The sequence below is a fragment of the Prinia subflava genome (genome assembly GCF_021018805.1).
Source record: "Prinia subflava isolate CZ2003 ecotype Zambia chromosome W unlocalized genomic scaffold, Cam_Psub_1.2 scaffold_36_NEW, whole genome shotgun sequence".
In the NCBI taxonomy this organism is placed as follows: Eukaryota; Metazoa; Chordata; class Aves; order Passeriformes; family Cisticolidae; genus Prinia; species Prinia subflava.
In genome coordinates, this window is record NW_026960611.1 from 1,171,836 (window position 1) to 1,189,866 (window position 18,031).

The 18,031-nt window shown below is 42.6% G+C and overlaps 1 protein-coding gene across 1 annotated transcript in view; it reads right to left on the bottom strand.

The window, feature by feature from the left end:
* Positions 1–18,031, bottom strand: part of LOC134565141 (mothers against decapentaplegic homolog 2-like) — a 60,101-nt gene that overhangs the window by 16,813 nt on the left and 25,257 nt on the right. The window contains exon 3 of the mRNA XM_063424589.1: positions 863–952. Coding sequence (XP_063280659.1) covers positions 863–952 — 90 coding nt within the window. The remainder of the gene's footprint in view (positions 1–862; positions 953–18,031) is intronic.

Here is an 18,031-nt window from a genome sequence, read left to right on the forward strand (position 1 = left end):
ATTGCTTCATATATTTTTTTAAATGCAAAAGAGAGTTGTTAAAAAGAAAATAAAATCACACACTTAATGGTCCTTTCCATTAATAAACCTCAAAGCTTTGCTATGGCATAGATGCTTTATGGCTTTAAGTTTAAGAATTCTCACAGGACTGCAAATAAGCCTATAAGCAGTTAGCTGTCCAAGTGATCCACATGGCAGTATAACTGTAATGCAAAAAGCATGAATGCACATCTTTTAAGGACTGTACAGTTTTTCTTCTTGACTTTGCCTTACTACCAGCTGAAATCATTTTGCTAGTTTTAAGACAGACTGCATATGCTTACACAAATGCAGATGTTTATGACTGTTATGGGATGGGAGACAAACCTCAATACACAAATCAAGTAATGTGACATGAAAAAATAAAAACCCTGTTTAGAATTTGCCTGCCATTAACTACTGATGAATTTACAAACAATTTTTAGTAGCTCATATCTGAGCCAATTAGCAAGATTTAACTGAAAGCTTGTGACATACAAAGCAGTTTAAATACTTTGTAAGATTAGGCCTAAAGAATCAAGCTTCCCAACTTTGTTAATATAAATACCAAATCATATTAGAGCTTGCATTTAACAAGTCTTCCCATTCTTTCAATAGCACTGTCAAGAAAAATCAATATTTCAGAATTAGAGTTTCATTGGTCAAAACATCAGCTGATAACACTTGGATTTCTACACTGGCAAGCAAATATCTTAAAATGCTGTACCATGAGAGGCCTAGGAAGCATTTTAGTCTATTTTACAGCTAAAGTATCCCATTACAGACCCTCCAAAGCAAATCCCTCCCACAAGATTTCTATGATGCAAGAGGGCAGAATATTCACCTGGTTTGTTCAGAGAAGCTGTAAAGGCCTGTTGTATCCCACTGATCTATCGTGTTTGGTGTACTCAGTCCCCAAATTTCAGAACAAGTGCTGTACATAATAAATTGAAAACAAAAACAAAAAATTGATATGAATATGGAACATGGTTATTCAAAACACTATGGTGTCAAACATGGAAAAACACAGAATACTTCCTTTCACATAGAAGATAGAGCATTGTTAGACTTGCATTTAGACTGACATCGCATGCTATATTTTCTATATGAAGGAGGCTATCAAAACGGAACAAGTGATTCAAGGTAAATGATAAATGTTTTTAAAAGGTGAACAAGTTCTCTACTTTTAAGTAGTCAATACAGTTGTAATGTTACAACAGGAAAAACTTCTTCAGCCTAGCTCTTAAAAAAATCAGTTTTAAAGGGTAGTTTCTGGGTTTGTTTTTTGGGGTTTTTTTGTTTGTTTTTAAACATAAGCTTCCCTAAGACTTCAAGCAAATGCCATGTATATCTGAAACTGAACATCACAATCTAACTTTCAGGTACCACCACTTAAGCATTAATCTCCTTCTCCATGCACATACTAATTTGCTGCTTTCCCCAAAAGAGGAAAATTCAGACTTTAAAGAAAAGCACATTGTAGCTAATACTTCTCACTGTTTTCAGTACTCTCCTTGATTAAAGAACTAAATATTCTTTTCCACAGTATACAAAACACAGAATGTTTAACACAGTTTTACAGTATAGCATTTTAAGATTCAACGACAGGAAAACAAACCTTTAATTGCTAAATCAAGGAGGAGGAAAAGAGAGACAACTAATTTTTTACCAAACTGGTTTAAGGACAAGATCACAACAGTAATGAAAAAGGAGCCTTCAGTCATAGGCACAAACTAAAAGTAGCATCAGATTTAAACAAAGCAAAAAGCCAGCATGGCTTTGTAAACAGAAAGCAGACTCAGAAGCATAAATCCAGCTCAGCTCTATCACAGACTTGCTCGGTGACCACTAAAAATGGACAGTTTATTTTTTATATAAGTGACATACAACTAGACTTCACACCTCAGAAATTATGAGAATTTGGCTCACAAGCAACTTACATCTCTACTTCCTAATTACAGAGCCTGAAGTTTGACAGTGTGTTACAGTCCCTTTAAAATTAATAGCCTCTGAAAAGTTGCAACACAAAGAAAAGAATCTAAGTTCAACAAACTCCTGGTTTTAAATATAGGTGTTGCGATTTAAACTACTAAACTTAGCTGATACAGTCACAAGTTTGGATTGAGTGCTTAATGGAAGAGAAGTAGGTATTTTTATTTCTCCTCCCTACACAGCGAAAAATTCATTAGTGTTATGAAACAAGAAATAAATATAAGTGTGGGCTACTGATGAAGGGAATTAATGGTTCTTGTTCCCTTCTTGCCTGTCCCAAACACCTCGTTTTTAGTGCCATTCCAGGGAGGCTGAAATGTTCATGCAGTTGAGCAGCAACCCCAATCTATCAACTGGCTATCTGACCACAGAACATACATGGCAGAAAATTTAACTTTTGAGAGTTACTTTTCATCTAGATCACTTCTATTCACTGTAGAGCTACATGAGCACTACAAATGAAGAATAAGACTATAATTGTGGACAGCAGCCTGCATTTATAACAAAATTGTTACATAAAATATGGCCTTTGTCATTTTATTGATTACGGACACAAGTAAAATCTTGTAGTAGAGAACATTTGTCTAGTAGAGAGCAGCAGAGTGTCAGAAGAGAAGGCCCATTCTCTGATTTAGATCCAGCTCATCAAAAGAGCCAACTCTCCTGAACAAGTTACATCTATCTCAGACACAGGCAGCATCACAGATCTCTAAAAAGTGGGCAAAGAGGGATCCTGAGCATCACTATATCAGCAGAGCATACAGACTCTTTTTCAGGTTCCTAAGATGTCTCTAAGATGGTAGGCTGCCAGAAGCTGTGTAATGATTGAAATAGTTACCCTGAAGACACATAGGGAGCCTGTGGGATGCCAGGTGTCATGACGGGTAAAAGAATTATAAAAGAAAGGCCTCATAAAATCAGGCCTGCTCTATTAAATTAATAGCTAGCCTATCATCTCTTATAAGTGTAGTTAAGCAATTTGCAAGTTCCCATGCAAAAACAATCTTGGTATGAAAACTCATTAGCATAACAACCTATTCCTGGGTTGAAAAACAAATGCACCTGCAATAACAAGGGATTTGTCCCATGAGAATCAGTAAAGAAAATATGTAAACAATACAAGAATAGAGAGATTTGATAGACAAGTAAAATACCTTTTACTAACCAATAGAGTAATTGGCAAGAAAGCTATTAACCAATTAAAGTTCCACACGAGGTCTGTAAAAACTGTATAAAACGAGTTGTGAAAATAAAGAATGGGCTTTCCCTGCATGAAGATAATGGAGTCTCAGCTGACTTATTACAACAGCCAGGGAGCATTTCAACACTGTACTGTGTCCTTAAATATTCACTACTGCTGCTTGTAAGACAGACCATCGCATATATTAAATCAGAAGAACAATCAGCAGACACAAAGCCTGCTGCATATTAATTGACACAGTCAGCTCATTACCTTTGAGCAATGGATGCTTTATACAAAACAGTGCTCCAAAGCTGACAGTTACAGATTACACATTCCCAAAATTGTGGGGTGCACCACTGGTGTAAGCATGACATGCCCCACATTTGCTGCACAAGACTAAAGACAGCACATGCAAAAGTAAAATGTCACAGTTCCTGACAAAGCATGATGAATAGGAACAATATTTTATATTGCTAACCTTTTCTCTCTATAAATATTTAAACTATCAAAGCTGACAGCATATTTCATAACCTACAGAAAGACAAACTGTATCCTGAAGTGACTGCAACAGGGTCATAGGTTACAATGAAGCTCAGGATACCATGGAGGGAAGGCAGGCCAGGAGGTACAGAAAAAGTGAACAGTTAGAAGTTAGAGCAAAACTGCTCTAATATACAGCAGCTTACATGACATGCTATCTTCCAGAATGTATGTCTGCTTAGAATTAGGATTAATAGAAATGTTTTACTGGACATCTACATTATGACTATATTCAACTCCAATAATCCACAATCAAACACAGAAGACCCTGCAGGAAATCAACCCATATGATCAATAAAGTCAGCTCAAAATAGCTTTTACTGTTCCCTGGAAGAAACATCTGAGGAAATAGTGGTCTCTCCACTCTCCTGCTCACATAAAAGATCCATTCCATGAGATGCAGGACTGTCCCCCCACTACATCACCCAGACAGTAAACAAGGCCCTTTAATATTCACACACATACACACTAAATCAGAAGGAAATTCCTCACAGCCCTAAAAAGCATACTTCATGCACAGCACTTCCATGAAAGACCACAATATGTTCATTCATATGGAAGCAATAGCCTGACAGAGGGCAGACACATCTATTCACCCCAGAAAGGTCGAGCTGGAAAGGTGACTACATTCTGAAAGATGTTTAAACAACCACTAAAACCCTTTGAAAGGGAAACAGGAGTACAGAATTACTATCCCAAAATAAATAGGATGTATTCTCTCCTAAACCTACCATTCTGAAGCATCCAAAACCCCTACTGAAGAGTCCTTTCTGTCTTATTCCATAAAGAATTTAGGAGAATCAAGGATTAACATCTGTACTCATAAGTTAAGTCTTGTCTGGAAATATTCCCATGCCCTGGAATGTGATCATTTATGCTAGAAAGCAGCTAGGACATTCCCCAGGACCGGGCCATGCCAATTACTGTTCTTCCACACAATTCCCAGGTTTGTGAATGGCACATCATCAGAATCACTTCAAAGATATTTACATATGAAGTACCAGAAACTCTATACAGAAGTTACTAAATATCATTTTCTTCTTCTTCAGTCTCAGAAAGCAGAACTGTAAAGGAGCTTAAAAGGCACCAAGTTAAGTTGACAGCCCCCTCTTTACCTGAAGTGGTAGCACTAGAAAAATGGCAAATAAAACCTGAAATGCAAATAGCATCACGCTAGTCAAAGCCCACATTATACAGAAATCATTACACCATGGACATTTAACTTGCTTATTTGTGAAATATTACACTGAGCCACTAACATTTCTACTGAATTTTTCATATCTTTTAGAATCTGCAGCCACTAACAAGTTTACCAAGTCCACATTCAAGGCAATGATCTCCATTTGGTTTTTTTCCCTGCATCTTATAATCACAAGCCTTTCTTCCATTTAATCTGCCTACCCCTACATTTTCTGAGGTATTTGTTGTGCTGGAGCTGTGACTGAAACAAAAAATAATTTCAGTAAACCATGACAGTAGCACATTTATCTCTTTTAAAGTAGGAGATGAAAGTTTTCAAATTCTAGAAATGTTATGCAAAGTCTTCCATATAAATGTGAGCCTGACATTTGTTTTTACTCACATTGTCACTGAAAGACTAAACAAGAAAAATGCAACAAAAATATGATCAGGTTTTCCCTTGAACTGGAGAAGTTACTTAGCACAGAGACAGAAACACCTTCATACCAGCCTAACATTTACAGGACTTACTACTTTGACTTACTACCTTTGTCAGGGGGTGTCCTGGGCTTGTTCAGGGATTTAGGGTCAGTGCCCAGAGAGTCTCAGGGTCATGGGTTCGGGCCCCACGTTGGATTAATGTATATGTCCTGGTTTAGGGCAAATTTGGGAGGAAACCTCCAAATGGGGTCCCTCTACAAAGCAAATTCAAGTGGCTCCTCACCAAACTGGTCCAAGTAAAAATTTCCTTAGAGAAAAATGGAAAAAACTGTTTATTCAACAAGCAAAGTGCCCACAAGCACAAAAACAATAAACAATATCAAACAACAAAACCTCTCGCCATTCTGAAGAGAGATGGCAAAATTGAGGAAGTCCTTGCTGTGGGTTGTAGCTCAGCTTGCCCAGTCTCTTATCAGTCCCTTTGGCGCTGGAAATTGCCATCCTGGGTCCCAGTGGGCTGCAGGCATGAGCTCTGGGTGTTTTTCTGGGTTTTCAGTCCAGAACAGATTTAAACAGTTCCAAGTAAAAGAAGATAAAACAGTCCAGAGAAAGTCTCTGCCTCAGCTAGCTAAAAACTAACTAAAAAAAAGTAAAGGAGAGCTCTCTCTTGCTGTCCGTCCGTAGACAACACAGTCCAGGAGCAGAATGTGGAGGAGTGAGTGCAGTTTCTGAAAACAAACTGCATGCTTCTTTTCCCCCCCCTTCGCTCTCGGAACCAGTCTTAAAGGTGCAGAACTTAATATCCAGCACAAACAGAAGAGACAACTGGGGATACAAGCATCACAAAGTCACCCCAGGAGAGGAGGGTAGAAAAGAGGTGCAGAATTTGCTTTGAGAGCTACACCAAGCTATCCAAACAAGAGTTAAAGCAGTAAGAAATGACCACTAGATTTATAGAATCCCATTTTCACACAAAAAATGGGCAAATGCCAATGCATTAACATTGCTCATGGCTGCTTGTGTAAAATTTGCCTGAGAAAACGGGTTGAAGTCTGCAGATTGAAGATCTGTACCTTGCATACTAATTGATTTTTGGTTGGTTGGTTGGGGGTTTTTGTGGGGTTTTTTTTTTGGTTCATCACTGGTGAAGCTCCTGTGAAGACACTGTCCCAGTATACTCCATTGATACTAACTTTGAGAAAAGGATCAACGAAGTGATGGAGGAAAGAACAGAATCCTTCCTCTCATAACAGTTATCTTCTTCCTGATGCACCTAAGGTTCAAGAACAGCTGGGAGGGAAACATACCAAACCTTTGGAACTAGTTCAGAGAGGGTCTCAAAGACAACAGTGATAAGAAAGTCTGATTTGACAAGCTTAGGTTAATAGAGATGAAATAAAGTCAGCTATTAAAAAAGTTCATTGGCTTACATACAATATTGTACTCAGCACAGACAGTTCCTATCAAGTCTGCCAAATTCTACCTTGGACTTCTGGCAAGGAGTCTTTGGCCTGTTTAGGACATTTATTGACAGAGTACCTGGGGAGTTAGTCCTAAAGGGCAAAGGTGTCCAGGAAGGCTAGATGTGCTTTAAGAAGGAATTGCTAAATATTCAGGAGCAGGCTGTCCCCATGTGTAGAAAGACAAGTTGTCGGGGAAAGACCAGCCTGGTTAAACAGAAAATTTAGGCTGGAACTTAAAGGGGAAAAAAAGATTTTATCATCTCTGGAAGGAGGGTCAGATAACTTGGGAGGACTATAAGGATGTCACAAGGGACACATAGGGAGATGAGAAGGACAAAAGCCCAACTAGAACTTGATTTGGCTGCTGCAGTTAAAGGCAACAAAAAGTTTCTAAAAATACATTTGCAGCAAAAGGAGGGTAAAGGAGAGTCTCCATTTATTGAATGCAGAGGGTAGTGTAGTGTCAGGGTATGAAGAAAAGGCAGAGGTATTTAATGCCTTCTTTGCCTCAGTCTTTAATATCAAGACAATTGTCCTCAGGATAACCAGCTCCCTGAGCTGGAAGGTAGGGACCGGGAGCTGAGTGAAGCCCCCATAATCCAGGACGTGATGGTCAGTGACCTGCTATGCCAATTAGATACCCACAGGTCTATGGGCCCAGAGGGGATCCACCCCAGAGTAATGAGGAATCTGGCAAAAGAACTTGGCAAACCACTCAATCATATACCAGCAGTCCTGGTTAACCAGAGAAGTTCCAGCTAATTGGAAATTAGTAAATGCAATGCTCATCTACAAGAAGGGTTGGAGGGATGATCCAGGGAACTACAGGCCTGTCAGCCTTACTTCAGTGCCAGGTAAGGTTAGGGAAGAGATGATCCTGAGTGCCACTACATGGCACATGCAGGACAATCAGTGGATCAGGCCCCGGCCAACATGAATTTACAAAAGGAAGGTCTTGCTTGACCAACCTGATCTCCTTTGTCCTGGGCAACCCAAAATGTTACTGTATTCCATATCTATCTGTGCCCAAAATTGTTACTGTCTCTAAGACCCTGCAACGCAGCCAGAAACGCAATGGTGGGGCAGGGGGTGCCTGGGGCTTTTAAAAGTTGGAGCATGCAGGGAACCCTCTCTCTCTTGCCATTTTGGCTCTCTCTCTTTTGTTTGCCTTGTTGCTCTTACTCAAGGCAGAGGCTCCCCTTTGGGGTTTATTTTCTGTTTCTCTCTGGCCTCTAGAGGGGGTTGTTTCAGGCAGGTTTCTGGACTCTCAAAAGTAGCAACTCAAGAAGCTGCATTTCATGATCAAAAACTGTTTCAGAGCAAAATTTGCAACATCTATCAGCACTGCAAAGCCTAAGTCGATCTGGGGTTGGGCTGCCATTCATCAATGCCTGAGAGTCCATTTTCTTCCCCTGCCATGAAAGTGGGGACCCAAGACAGCAGTACCACCACTGGCAAAGTCCAGTGGGTGGCAGGTGGCAACAAGCGGTAGCACTAACCCCCACAAACTTCAGCAATTCCTATCTGCCACTAAACTGCTTCATAAGCTCCTACCTTCCTGGTTTTATTTGTTCCAGGGGCAAGGGTGCACCGAGTGGGGTTAGTCTGCCATCTCCCCTTTGTCTCACAGACCACACAGTCACCTGAAGAGCACACCATCTTGGCGGGAGGGCTGCCACTATCTTTTTCTTTTGTCTCTCTACGCACATGGCGGGCACCCTCTTGGGGAAGGAGACACTTTGCCATTTTGGGTTTCTCTGTTCACAGGGAGGCTGTGAAATTTCAGCAACTTTGTAACTAGTGTCTATAACTTATTTTTTGCCTGTTGCTGTTTCATTTTTTAGTAAACTTATTTTTTCACTTATCTACTTGTATTAGTTTCTCCTTATTGGTGTAAAGGAATTCATTAAAACTAAAGAGGTAACTCATTTCAGTGTCCACCTTAAATTGTCTTAAACCAAGACACCTTCTATGACAAAGTGACCCACTTAGTAGATGAGGGAAAGGCTGTGGATGTAGTATATCTAGAGTTCAGTAAAGCATCTGATACCATCTCCCACAACATCCTCTTAGAAAAACTGGTTGCTTGTGGTTTGCATGGGTGGACTCTTAGATGGGTAAAAAAACAGTTGGATGGACAGGGACAGAAAGTTATGGTATATGGAGCTAAATCCAGTTGGTGGCCAGTCACTAGCCACATTCCCCAGGGCTCTGTTTTGGGGCTGGTCCTCTTTAATGTCTTTATTGATGATCTGGACAAGGGGATCAAGGGAATCCTCAGTAAATTAGCAGACACCAGGTTGGGTGGGAGTGCTGATCTGCTCAAGGGTAGGAAGGCTCTGCAGAGACATCTGGATAGACTCAATCAATGGGCTGAGGACAACTACATGAGGTTCAATAAGGCAAAGTGCCAGGTCCTGCACTTGGGTCACAGGAACCCCATGCAGCACTACAGGCTGGGGGAAGAGTGGCTTGAGAGCTGTTTGGCAGAAAGGGACCTGGGGGTGCTGGTTGACACTTGGCTCAATATGGACCAGCAGTGTGGCCAAGAAGGCATCTTGGCCTGTATCAGAAATAGTGTAGGTATCAGGACTAGAGCAGTGATTGTCCCCTTGTACTCAGCACTGGTGAGGCCGCACCTTGATTACTGCGTTCAGTTTTGGGCCCCTCACTTCAAAAAGGACATTGAGGTGCTGGAGCATGTCCAGAGAAGGGCAACAAAGGCTTGTGAAGGGTCTAGAAAACATGTCTTATAAGGAATGGCTGAGGGAGCTGGGTTTGTTTAGTCTAGAGAAGAGGAGGCTCAGGGGGACCTCATCTCTCTCTACAATTACATGAAAGGAGGTTGTAGTGAGGTGGGGGCCAGTCTCTTCTGCCATACATGCAGTGAGAGGACCAGAGGAAATGGCCTTAAGCTGAGACAGGGGACATTCAGATTAGATATTAGAAAAAAATTTTCACTGTTAGGGTGGTCAGGCATTGGAATAGGTTGTCCAGGGAAGTGGAAGAGTCACCATCTCTGGAGGTGTTCAAGAGGCATCTAGATCTGGCACTGGGAGATATAGTTTAGGGGTTACATTGGTAGTTCTGGGTGGCATAAGGACTTGAAAGGCACAGTTGCCCATCTCAAACACTGTCAAGGCCACGGAAAGTACTTGCCAAAAGCCACAAGAACAGGAACTTGAGATAAGCACAGAGGGGAGGAATTTGTGACAGGAAGGTGCTAATTCCAGGCCAGGCAGAGGTGAGATCTGGCTAGCACATGCTGGTTAATGCATCTGGACAAAAATTCCAACCATGGCAAACTGTGGGAAAGCAAGCAACTGCTCATACACATATCACCTCAAGTTATAGGAACGCCATTGTGATCACCCCATGGATACCCAAAACTTGGACTCTGTAAAGTTGATACCCCCAGAAGAATGTCTTTGGCACCCCATAACAAAGAAGTCCAGGGTGAAGGAGAACGCAGAGGATGCTGTTGGATCCACAGGTGGTGACCATCTTCTGCTCTCTCCTCTTTTCTCTCCTTCTTTCTACTTCCACTTTTCTCTCCCTCTCTCCTCATGCATTCCTCTTTGTCTCTCTTTTCTCTCTCTCCTCTTTTCTCTCACTCTCCTTTCTCTCCTGCTCCCTCTCTCCTCCTCTTTCTCTTTCTCCTCCTTTCTCTCCCCCCCTTCCTCTCTCTCTGTCCTTTCTCTCTTTTCTCATGAAAGACCTTTTGTTGCTCAAGGCCCCACTTGAAGTGGTTCTTATTTCAGGTCATTTGATAGAGGGGGCTCAGAAGCTGGCTATAACCTAGAACATGCATTCTCCAGAACCCCACGAGGCCTAGAAACGCTTGTGCTTCCTTCTTGTTAGCTGATGGAGAAAGTTGCAATTTTGTTAACAACCTCTGTAGGCACATGACAGCGTCCACCCTGCCATTTTATTCCCAAGGTCCCTTGACCTTCCTTTTCTTTTTGGCAAACTCAGTTTTCCAAAGAATCTGAATTATTTTCTTCCCTTTCTCAAACACTTCTTCTGCCTTATTGCCCCACACAATGTCATTATCAATATATTGTCGATGTTCAGGGGCATCACTTTTTTCCAGTTCAGTTTGGATCAGTCCATGACAAATAGTAGAGCTGTACTTCAACCCTTGGGGCAGTCAATTCCAGGTGTATTGGACACCTCTCCAAATGAAAGCAAACTGTGGCCTGCACTCTGCCTCCAAAGGAATTGAGAAAAATGCATTGGTAATATCAATTGTAGCACACCGTCTGGCTGCCTTTGACTCCAGTTCCTACTGCAACTCTAATGTCTGTTACAGCAGCACTCAGTGGTGGCATTACTTCATTTAGGCCACAATAGCCTACTGTTAACCTACACCCTGCATCAGACTGGCACTGGCCATATGGACTATTAAAAGGCAAGTGAGTCTTACTGATCACTCCTTGGGTCTCCAGTTGATGAATCAGCTCACGGATACGAGCCAGGGAGTCTCAGTTTGTGCAATATTGCTGCCAGTGCAATGTCCTAGCAATTGGCTCCTGCTGGCCTTCAACCTGCAGCAATCCCAAGATGAAGGCATCTTCTGAGAGGCCTGGCAGAATGGATAGTTGTTTAACCTTCTCTGTATTCACTGTAGCTACACCAAAAGGCCATCAATACCCTTTTGGATCCTTGAAGTACCCTCTCCTGAGGTAGTCCACGCCAAGGAGACAGGGGGCCTCTGGGCCAGTCACAATGGGGTGATTTTCCCATCTACACCCTGTTAAGCTCACCTCAGCCTCCGATACAGACAGTTCTTGGCATCCTACGTCACTCCAGAGATCCAGATGGGTTCTGTGCCCCTGTACCCTGATGGCACCAGTGTACACTGTGCACCAGTATCTACTAAAGCTTTATACTTCTGTGGATCTGATGTGCCAGGCTATTGAATCCACATAGTCCTGTATGCCCAGTCATCCCTTTCTTCCTCCTGGCCAAAGGCAGGGACCCTCTATTCCTGTTTCTGGTCAGAGTACTCGCTGTCTGACTTTTGCAACGCCACACCAGATGTCCCCTCACCAGGGTCAAAAGGAAGGGATTTCAGTTGTGTCTGGGAGATGGTTGATTGTCTTCCTGTCTCACTGCAGCAACTACACTGACAGCCATCTTGGGTGACTCCTTCTTAACAACTCTCTTCCCTCAGTTTACCAACATGGGCTTCCAGCTTAGAGGTGGGTTCACAATCTGACTTCCTCATGTCCTCCCTCTGGTCACAAAGAGCCAGAGTTCATTACGTGGCCTGCACTTGGGACTTCCCTCTGACTGGGGCAGGAGAGAACTGATTTCTTGGGCTGCACCTAAAAGATGAGGTGCTGGTCTGTAGGGATGTGCAAGTACCTAGAGTTTCTTCTAAGTTTCAGTGTCTTCCTGGCTCCATCTCTAGTTGGCATATCCATTTTCAGGTAATACATTGCTACCAAGCTGCTGGAATATGATGCAGGGGAACTTTGAACCACCTCCCTCCACAGGGCCATTGAGCAAGAGACATCCTCTGGATCTTTAGGGACATAATTTTTTAGATCACTATAGACAACTTCCAGCACTGCTAATTCTCTCAAGAACAGGATACCTTTGTCTGCAGTGGTCAACTTCCCTGGGGAGTTCACAAGATCTTCCTTAAATGGATATCTTGCCCTCACACTTGAGAGAAGCCATTTCCAAAGGCTGCAAACTGCTCCTTGCTTTCCAATTCCTCTTTCAATTTCCCCATCTTTAGCAAGGGATACCAGCTGTTGAGCTTCATGACCTTCTAACTGCTGACTGTCGGCTCCATTATCCCAGGATCAAAGCAGCCATGCAGAAATCCGCTCACTTGGCTGGCAGCTGCAATCTTTACACAAGTCTCGAAGTTCTGATGAGGTTAGGGGCCGAGTAACTTTGGTTTCCTGTTTGATCTGCCTCACTCCTTTCAATTTCTGTGTTGAAGGAGCAGCTTCTTGATCTAACCCCTCCTTTGCTGATTCTCCTTCCTCCCTGGTTGGATAGATGGGCAGAGTCCAATAGGATGAAGTTTAATAAGTCCAAGTGGCAAGTCCTGCATTTTGGCCACAATAACCCCCTGCAATACTATAGGCTGGGGACAGTGTGGCTGGACAGTGGCCAGGCGGAAAGGGACCAGGAGGTACTGGTCGATAGCCAATTGAACATGAGCCAGCAGTGTGCCCCGGTGGCCAAGAAGGCCAATGACATCCTGGCCTGTATCAGAAAAAGTGTGACCAGCAGGACCAAGGAAGTCATTCTTCCCCTGTACTTGGCACTGGTGAGGCCGCACCATGAGTACTGTATCCAGTTCTGGGCCCCTCAGTTTAGGAAGGATGTTGAAACACTTGAACGTGCCCAGAGTGCAACAAGGCGGGCAAGGGGTTTGGAACACAGCCCCTATGAGGAACAACTGAGGGAGCTGGGGTTGTTTTGCCTGGAGAAAAGGAGACTCAGAGGTGACCTTTTCAATCGCTATAACTACCTGAAGGGTGGTTGTAGTCAGGTGGGCATTGGTCTCTTCTTCCAAGCAGCAACTGACAGAACGAGAAGACACAGTCTTAAGCTGCACCAAGGGAAATTTCAGTCAGATATCAGGAAAAAGTTTTTTTACAGAAAAGGTGATAAAGTACTAGAATGGTCTGCCCAGGGAGGTGGTAGAGTCACCATCCCTGGATGTGTTTAAAAAAAGATTGAATGTGGCACTCAGTGCCATGGTTTAGTTGAAGTGCAAGGGTATGGGCCTGACAATGGTCTGAATTTAGGCTTCAGGCTCTGCCAGTGTCTGTGTGAAAGGCAAGTGAGCAACTTTCTCATGTTGGCCTGAGAAATCTAAAGGAAGAATTCAAACAAACCTTGGGAAGTGAGAAACCATCCACAGGTGGTGTTTTTCCAACATGTTTACTGGAAAGAAATGTTTACTAAAGGGTGTAGACGCTGAATAACCAATCATATTCTTTGTACCAAACTACTCTATAAAAGTAGAATTTAGAAGAATAAAGTTTCCTCTCATCTTTACCATCATAGAGAGTCATGTTGTTATTTCTGTGCCGTCCGAAAACCATAACAACACTAGGGCATGGGTGGGACTCGATGATCTTAAAGGTCTCTTCCAACCTAGTGATTCTGTCTGTAATTCTCCCTTTCTAATTGATGATACGGACCTGTAGCTCTCCTTATCCATATTTCTTTTTCACTACTTGAGCAATTACTCTAGTTTCTGTGGTTTGAGTCCCTGTCTCAGGCATAGTGTCCTCTAATGCAGTTTGGGTTCCTGCCTCAACTACAGTCCTCTGAGAGTACTGAACAGTGACTCCATAGGCACAGACCAGGCCCCAGTACAGGGTGAGAAGCTTTCTTAGGGTTGTTTTCCTGTTCAGGTGTAAAATCCCAGGTAATGTTAGGTGATAACCACATTAAATACCTGCCCGAATCCTTCCACACACCCTGCCACCCAGGAACTGGAGGGCTCAGGGCAGATTTAAATAGCTTCTCACCTAGTGTTTTCTCTTACACCAGAACGACACCAGATTCCACAAACCACATGATATGTTAACTGTATTAATTAATAGTAATAAACAGCTCACATAAGGATGAACATGGACCACAGGAGTCTGCATTATAAAACCATTGTCCTGGTTTGAGGGGGAAGTGAGTTTTCCAGGAAGTTGTGGTCAAACCAATCAGTGGTCAGGTTTGAATGTTGGCACCTGGAGTGGCCACTGAGAGGTTGGACATGCCTCTGAGAACACAAGGAGTTAAAAGCAAGGACTTCCAGAGAGATTGCCTCTTTGGTTCTGGTCGCAGAGGAGAACAGACATCCTCCCCTGCCCAGCTTACAGGGCTGGGTGGGTGAGGGGAAGAGCCATGCGGAGCCCCGCCCAGGATGGAAGGGTGGAGAACTGTGGAGGTGCCTTCCATCTCCGTTCCACTCTCCCCCCCCCCGAGAGAAACTGCTGCTTCGGAATTGATACTGGCAGCAGCCGGCGGCAAAGAAGGAGCGGGAAGGGGGGGGGGAAGTTCCGGCTGTGTGGGGGAGTGCTGAGCCTGCAGCCCTGCCGGGAGCCAGACTTTTAACTCTTTCTTAGGCAGAAGAAAACTTTTTCCAGACATTGATTCTCTTGGCTGGTGGTTTGAGAGAAGAGAAAGGAAGAGGGTGTGGTGGCGCCCTCTGCCTTCAGAGATGAAGATCTCTGTTCTTAGAACCCTCAGCCCAAGGGGAAATGTGGGGGGGACTGCTGTCCCAATATGAGAAGATGGCTGGTTTTTGGTACTTGGCCAAGCATCCTTAAAAGAGCCCTATATGCGGTTTTGGTCCATGGACGGTGGTGAGAGCACTGGACATGGAAAGGAGGGTGTCACCATGGCAGACTTCTCTGGGCGGTGCCATGGGTGACATGGAAACAAGGGAGGGTGGAACTGTGTTTCCTGTAGGGGGGTCTATGGTGCTAGAGAGACTCCTCTCTCCCTTGCTGAATTGAAGATTAGTTCTCTTTTTTTGAGTGGTGATTGTTTTGGTTGAGAACCCAAGGTTTTGTTTGAGCAAGTGAAATGGAAGGAAACATGTAAGTGTAAAAGTTTGAGCGTAGAAGGGTGGAAATTGGGGGAGAAGAAGAAATGTTCTGGGAAGTTTTCATTTCTGGTTTTTGTGTGTTTAGGTTTTTCTCTTCTATTTCTGTTCTTATGTAGTTTAATAAAGTTTCCTTTCTCTTTTCAAGTTTTGGGCCTGCTCTGCTCTGTTCCTGTCCATATCTTACAGTAGTTCATTAGGAAAAAAATACACTCATGGGTGCACTGGCATCTGGCCAGCGCCAACCCATGACAACCATTCACATCAGTCTTGGGCAGGCAGAGGGAGGTGTATTCCCTCATTGTCCACAGAAGATAGCTCCCCCAGCACAACAAGGCCGTCAACATAAGGACAAAGCACAGAACCATTGCTTGTAATAACATGTTCCTAAATTCAGCAAAAGATAAGCAGTGCAGCTGATAAACTCCGTGTCTCACACAGGAGCTTGTACTTGGCAACTTCTATTACTATAGCATGATATATATATATAAAAATATAAAAATATAAAAATATATAAATATAAATATATAAATATATAAATATATATATATACACACACATATATATATACATAAAATTGCCTTTGTCTTGCCCCACTTGGGTGCCAAAAAGGACTGTGGTGGGCTGGCCTCAGCTGGACACCAGGTGCCCACTAAGCCGCTCTATCACTCCCCTTTCTAGCTGGACAGGGGAGACAAAATAAGATGGGAAACAATTCATAGGTTTAGATTAAGCAGTTTACCAAAGCAAAAGCAAAAGTTTGCACACATGCAAGCAAAGACAAAAAAAAAAATATCTCTATTTCTCATCAGCAAGTTATGTCTAGCCAGTTCCTAAGAAGTAGGGCTTCAGCACATGTAGCAGTTGCTCTGGAAGACAAACACTGAAAATAACAAATACCCCCTGCTTCCTCAGCTTTTATATCTGACCTGACATCATATGGTACGGAATATCCCTTTGCTCAATTTGGGTCAGCATTTTATTTTTAAAATTAACTTAGCATGTTTGCTGACATATTAAGTTATATTATTATATCACCTTATGTGTTTTTGCTAAGGCAAAAATCAAGAAAGCAACTTAGCCAAGGTGTCTAACTACAGGACCCTGCTCTCCTCAGGCCCAGAACAGAACACAGGACCCCATATTTGATATTGTCGACAGAAAATTGAGTATGCAGGGGACACCTGAAGAACAAGAATCAAAATCTATTTCCTGAGCTTCACTGCCTAGAGGTAGACAGAAAGGACATATTAAGATCACAGACAAGTCCTGAAGCCTTCAAGAATCTTGCTCACAATCCATACCCAGAACATGCATCTGAAGATGATACCCACAAGTGCTCTTGCCTCACATGCAAGTTCTTGACAGTTAAAGCAGTTTCCCAGGACATCCAACCATTTCTTTTCCTCACTCCACCTAGCAGGAGTCAACCATGCTCTACCATCATTTGCCCACTGCTGAGGTGGCAGTTACTCTGCTCTCTCTCTGTCCTATTGCAGCCAAAAAGATGGGAGTTTCAAAGGCTTGAGGAATATTAGCATTCAAATAGTTATGTGTCTTCTTGCTGGAAGGAGAGCTGCTTAAATCCTTATTGGAATGTCTGTAGTTGTTGGTCAAAACATTGAAGGTTTCCCACATGATGAAAGACACACTGACAGTGGGCTCGAGTAAAAACTTATCATTAAGCAGTCTATTACAGCATTTTTTAATTGGCTGCCACCAATGCAGACTGCAACAGGTACAAGGCCTTCTGTTCTCTTACTACATTGACCTAATTTGAGATGCATAGGTGACAGCAAAGCATTGATTTTTCCTTACTAACTATGCTTAGACAAGGCGTCAGTCTGCAAGACAGGTACATGGGACAAGCAGAACATTAGACACTCAAAATTTAAATACAAAGGAACTAAAAAGGTATTTTCATTATTAACTTTGTGGAATTCATCAGTATGGACACACTTGAATTCTTTCCCTGATATGGCTGTTAAGTTTATATTCAAGTTCCTCCCCCCCCCCCAACAGGAGATTTATCACAGAAAGACAGTAAAGAACTATCAATAAGCTTTGGTGATTAGAGGCTGCACTGCTGTAGGCTTACACTAACACAGCGAGGTTCAGAAGCCAATCCTGAAAAATGTAGTTGGAGTCCATGAAATCAACATTTGAGTTATCTATTAAACAGAAAAGACTTCAACCAAACATCTGAGAGTCAAACATTGTTTCAAACACAACTTTCCATGGCACAAAGCTGCATGATTCCATGCCAGTTGTCAGCCTTTCTTCATGTTCAAAATTGCAAAACTACAGCATGAGGTACAATTATTTCAGATATCAGAGGAACATGATTTGTACCGTCCAACAACACTAAGAGGAAGTGAAGAACAGCTCTGGAATGTAACTTGTCAATTCAACTAAACAATAACTTTAAAATTGCACATTTAAGCACAACCTAGAGTATGCTTATTTTGCATCAGGTTTTTCTCCATCCAATACCCAAGAAAAGGCAACTCAAGCATCCAAAGAAATGGTCAGTTTATCTACAATTACAGGCAGATTATAAGTGAAAACTCTCAATTCCTGACCCACTAAAATTTGCTTGTACATTTCAGAATAAAAAGCCACAACTTGGGGAAT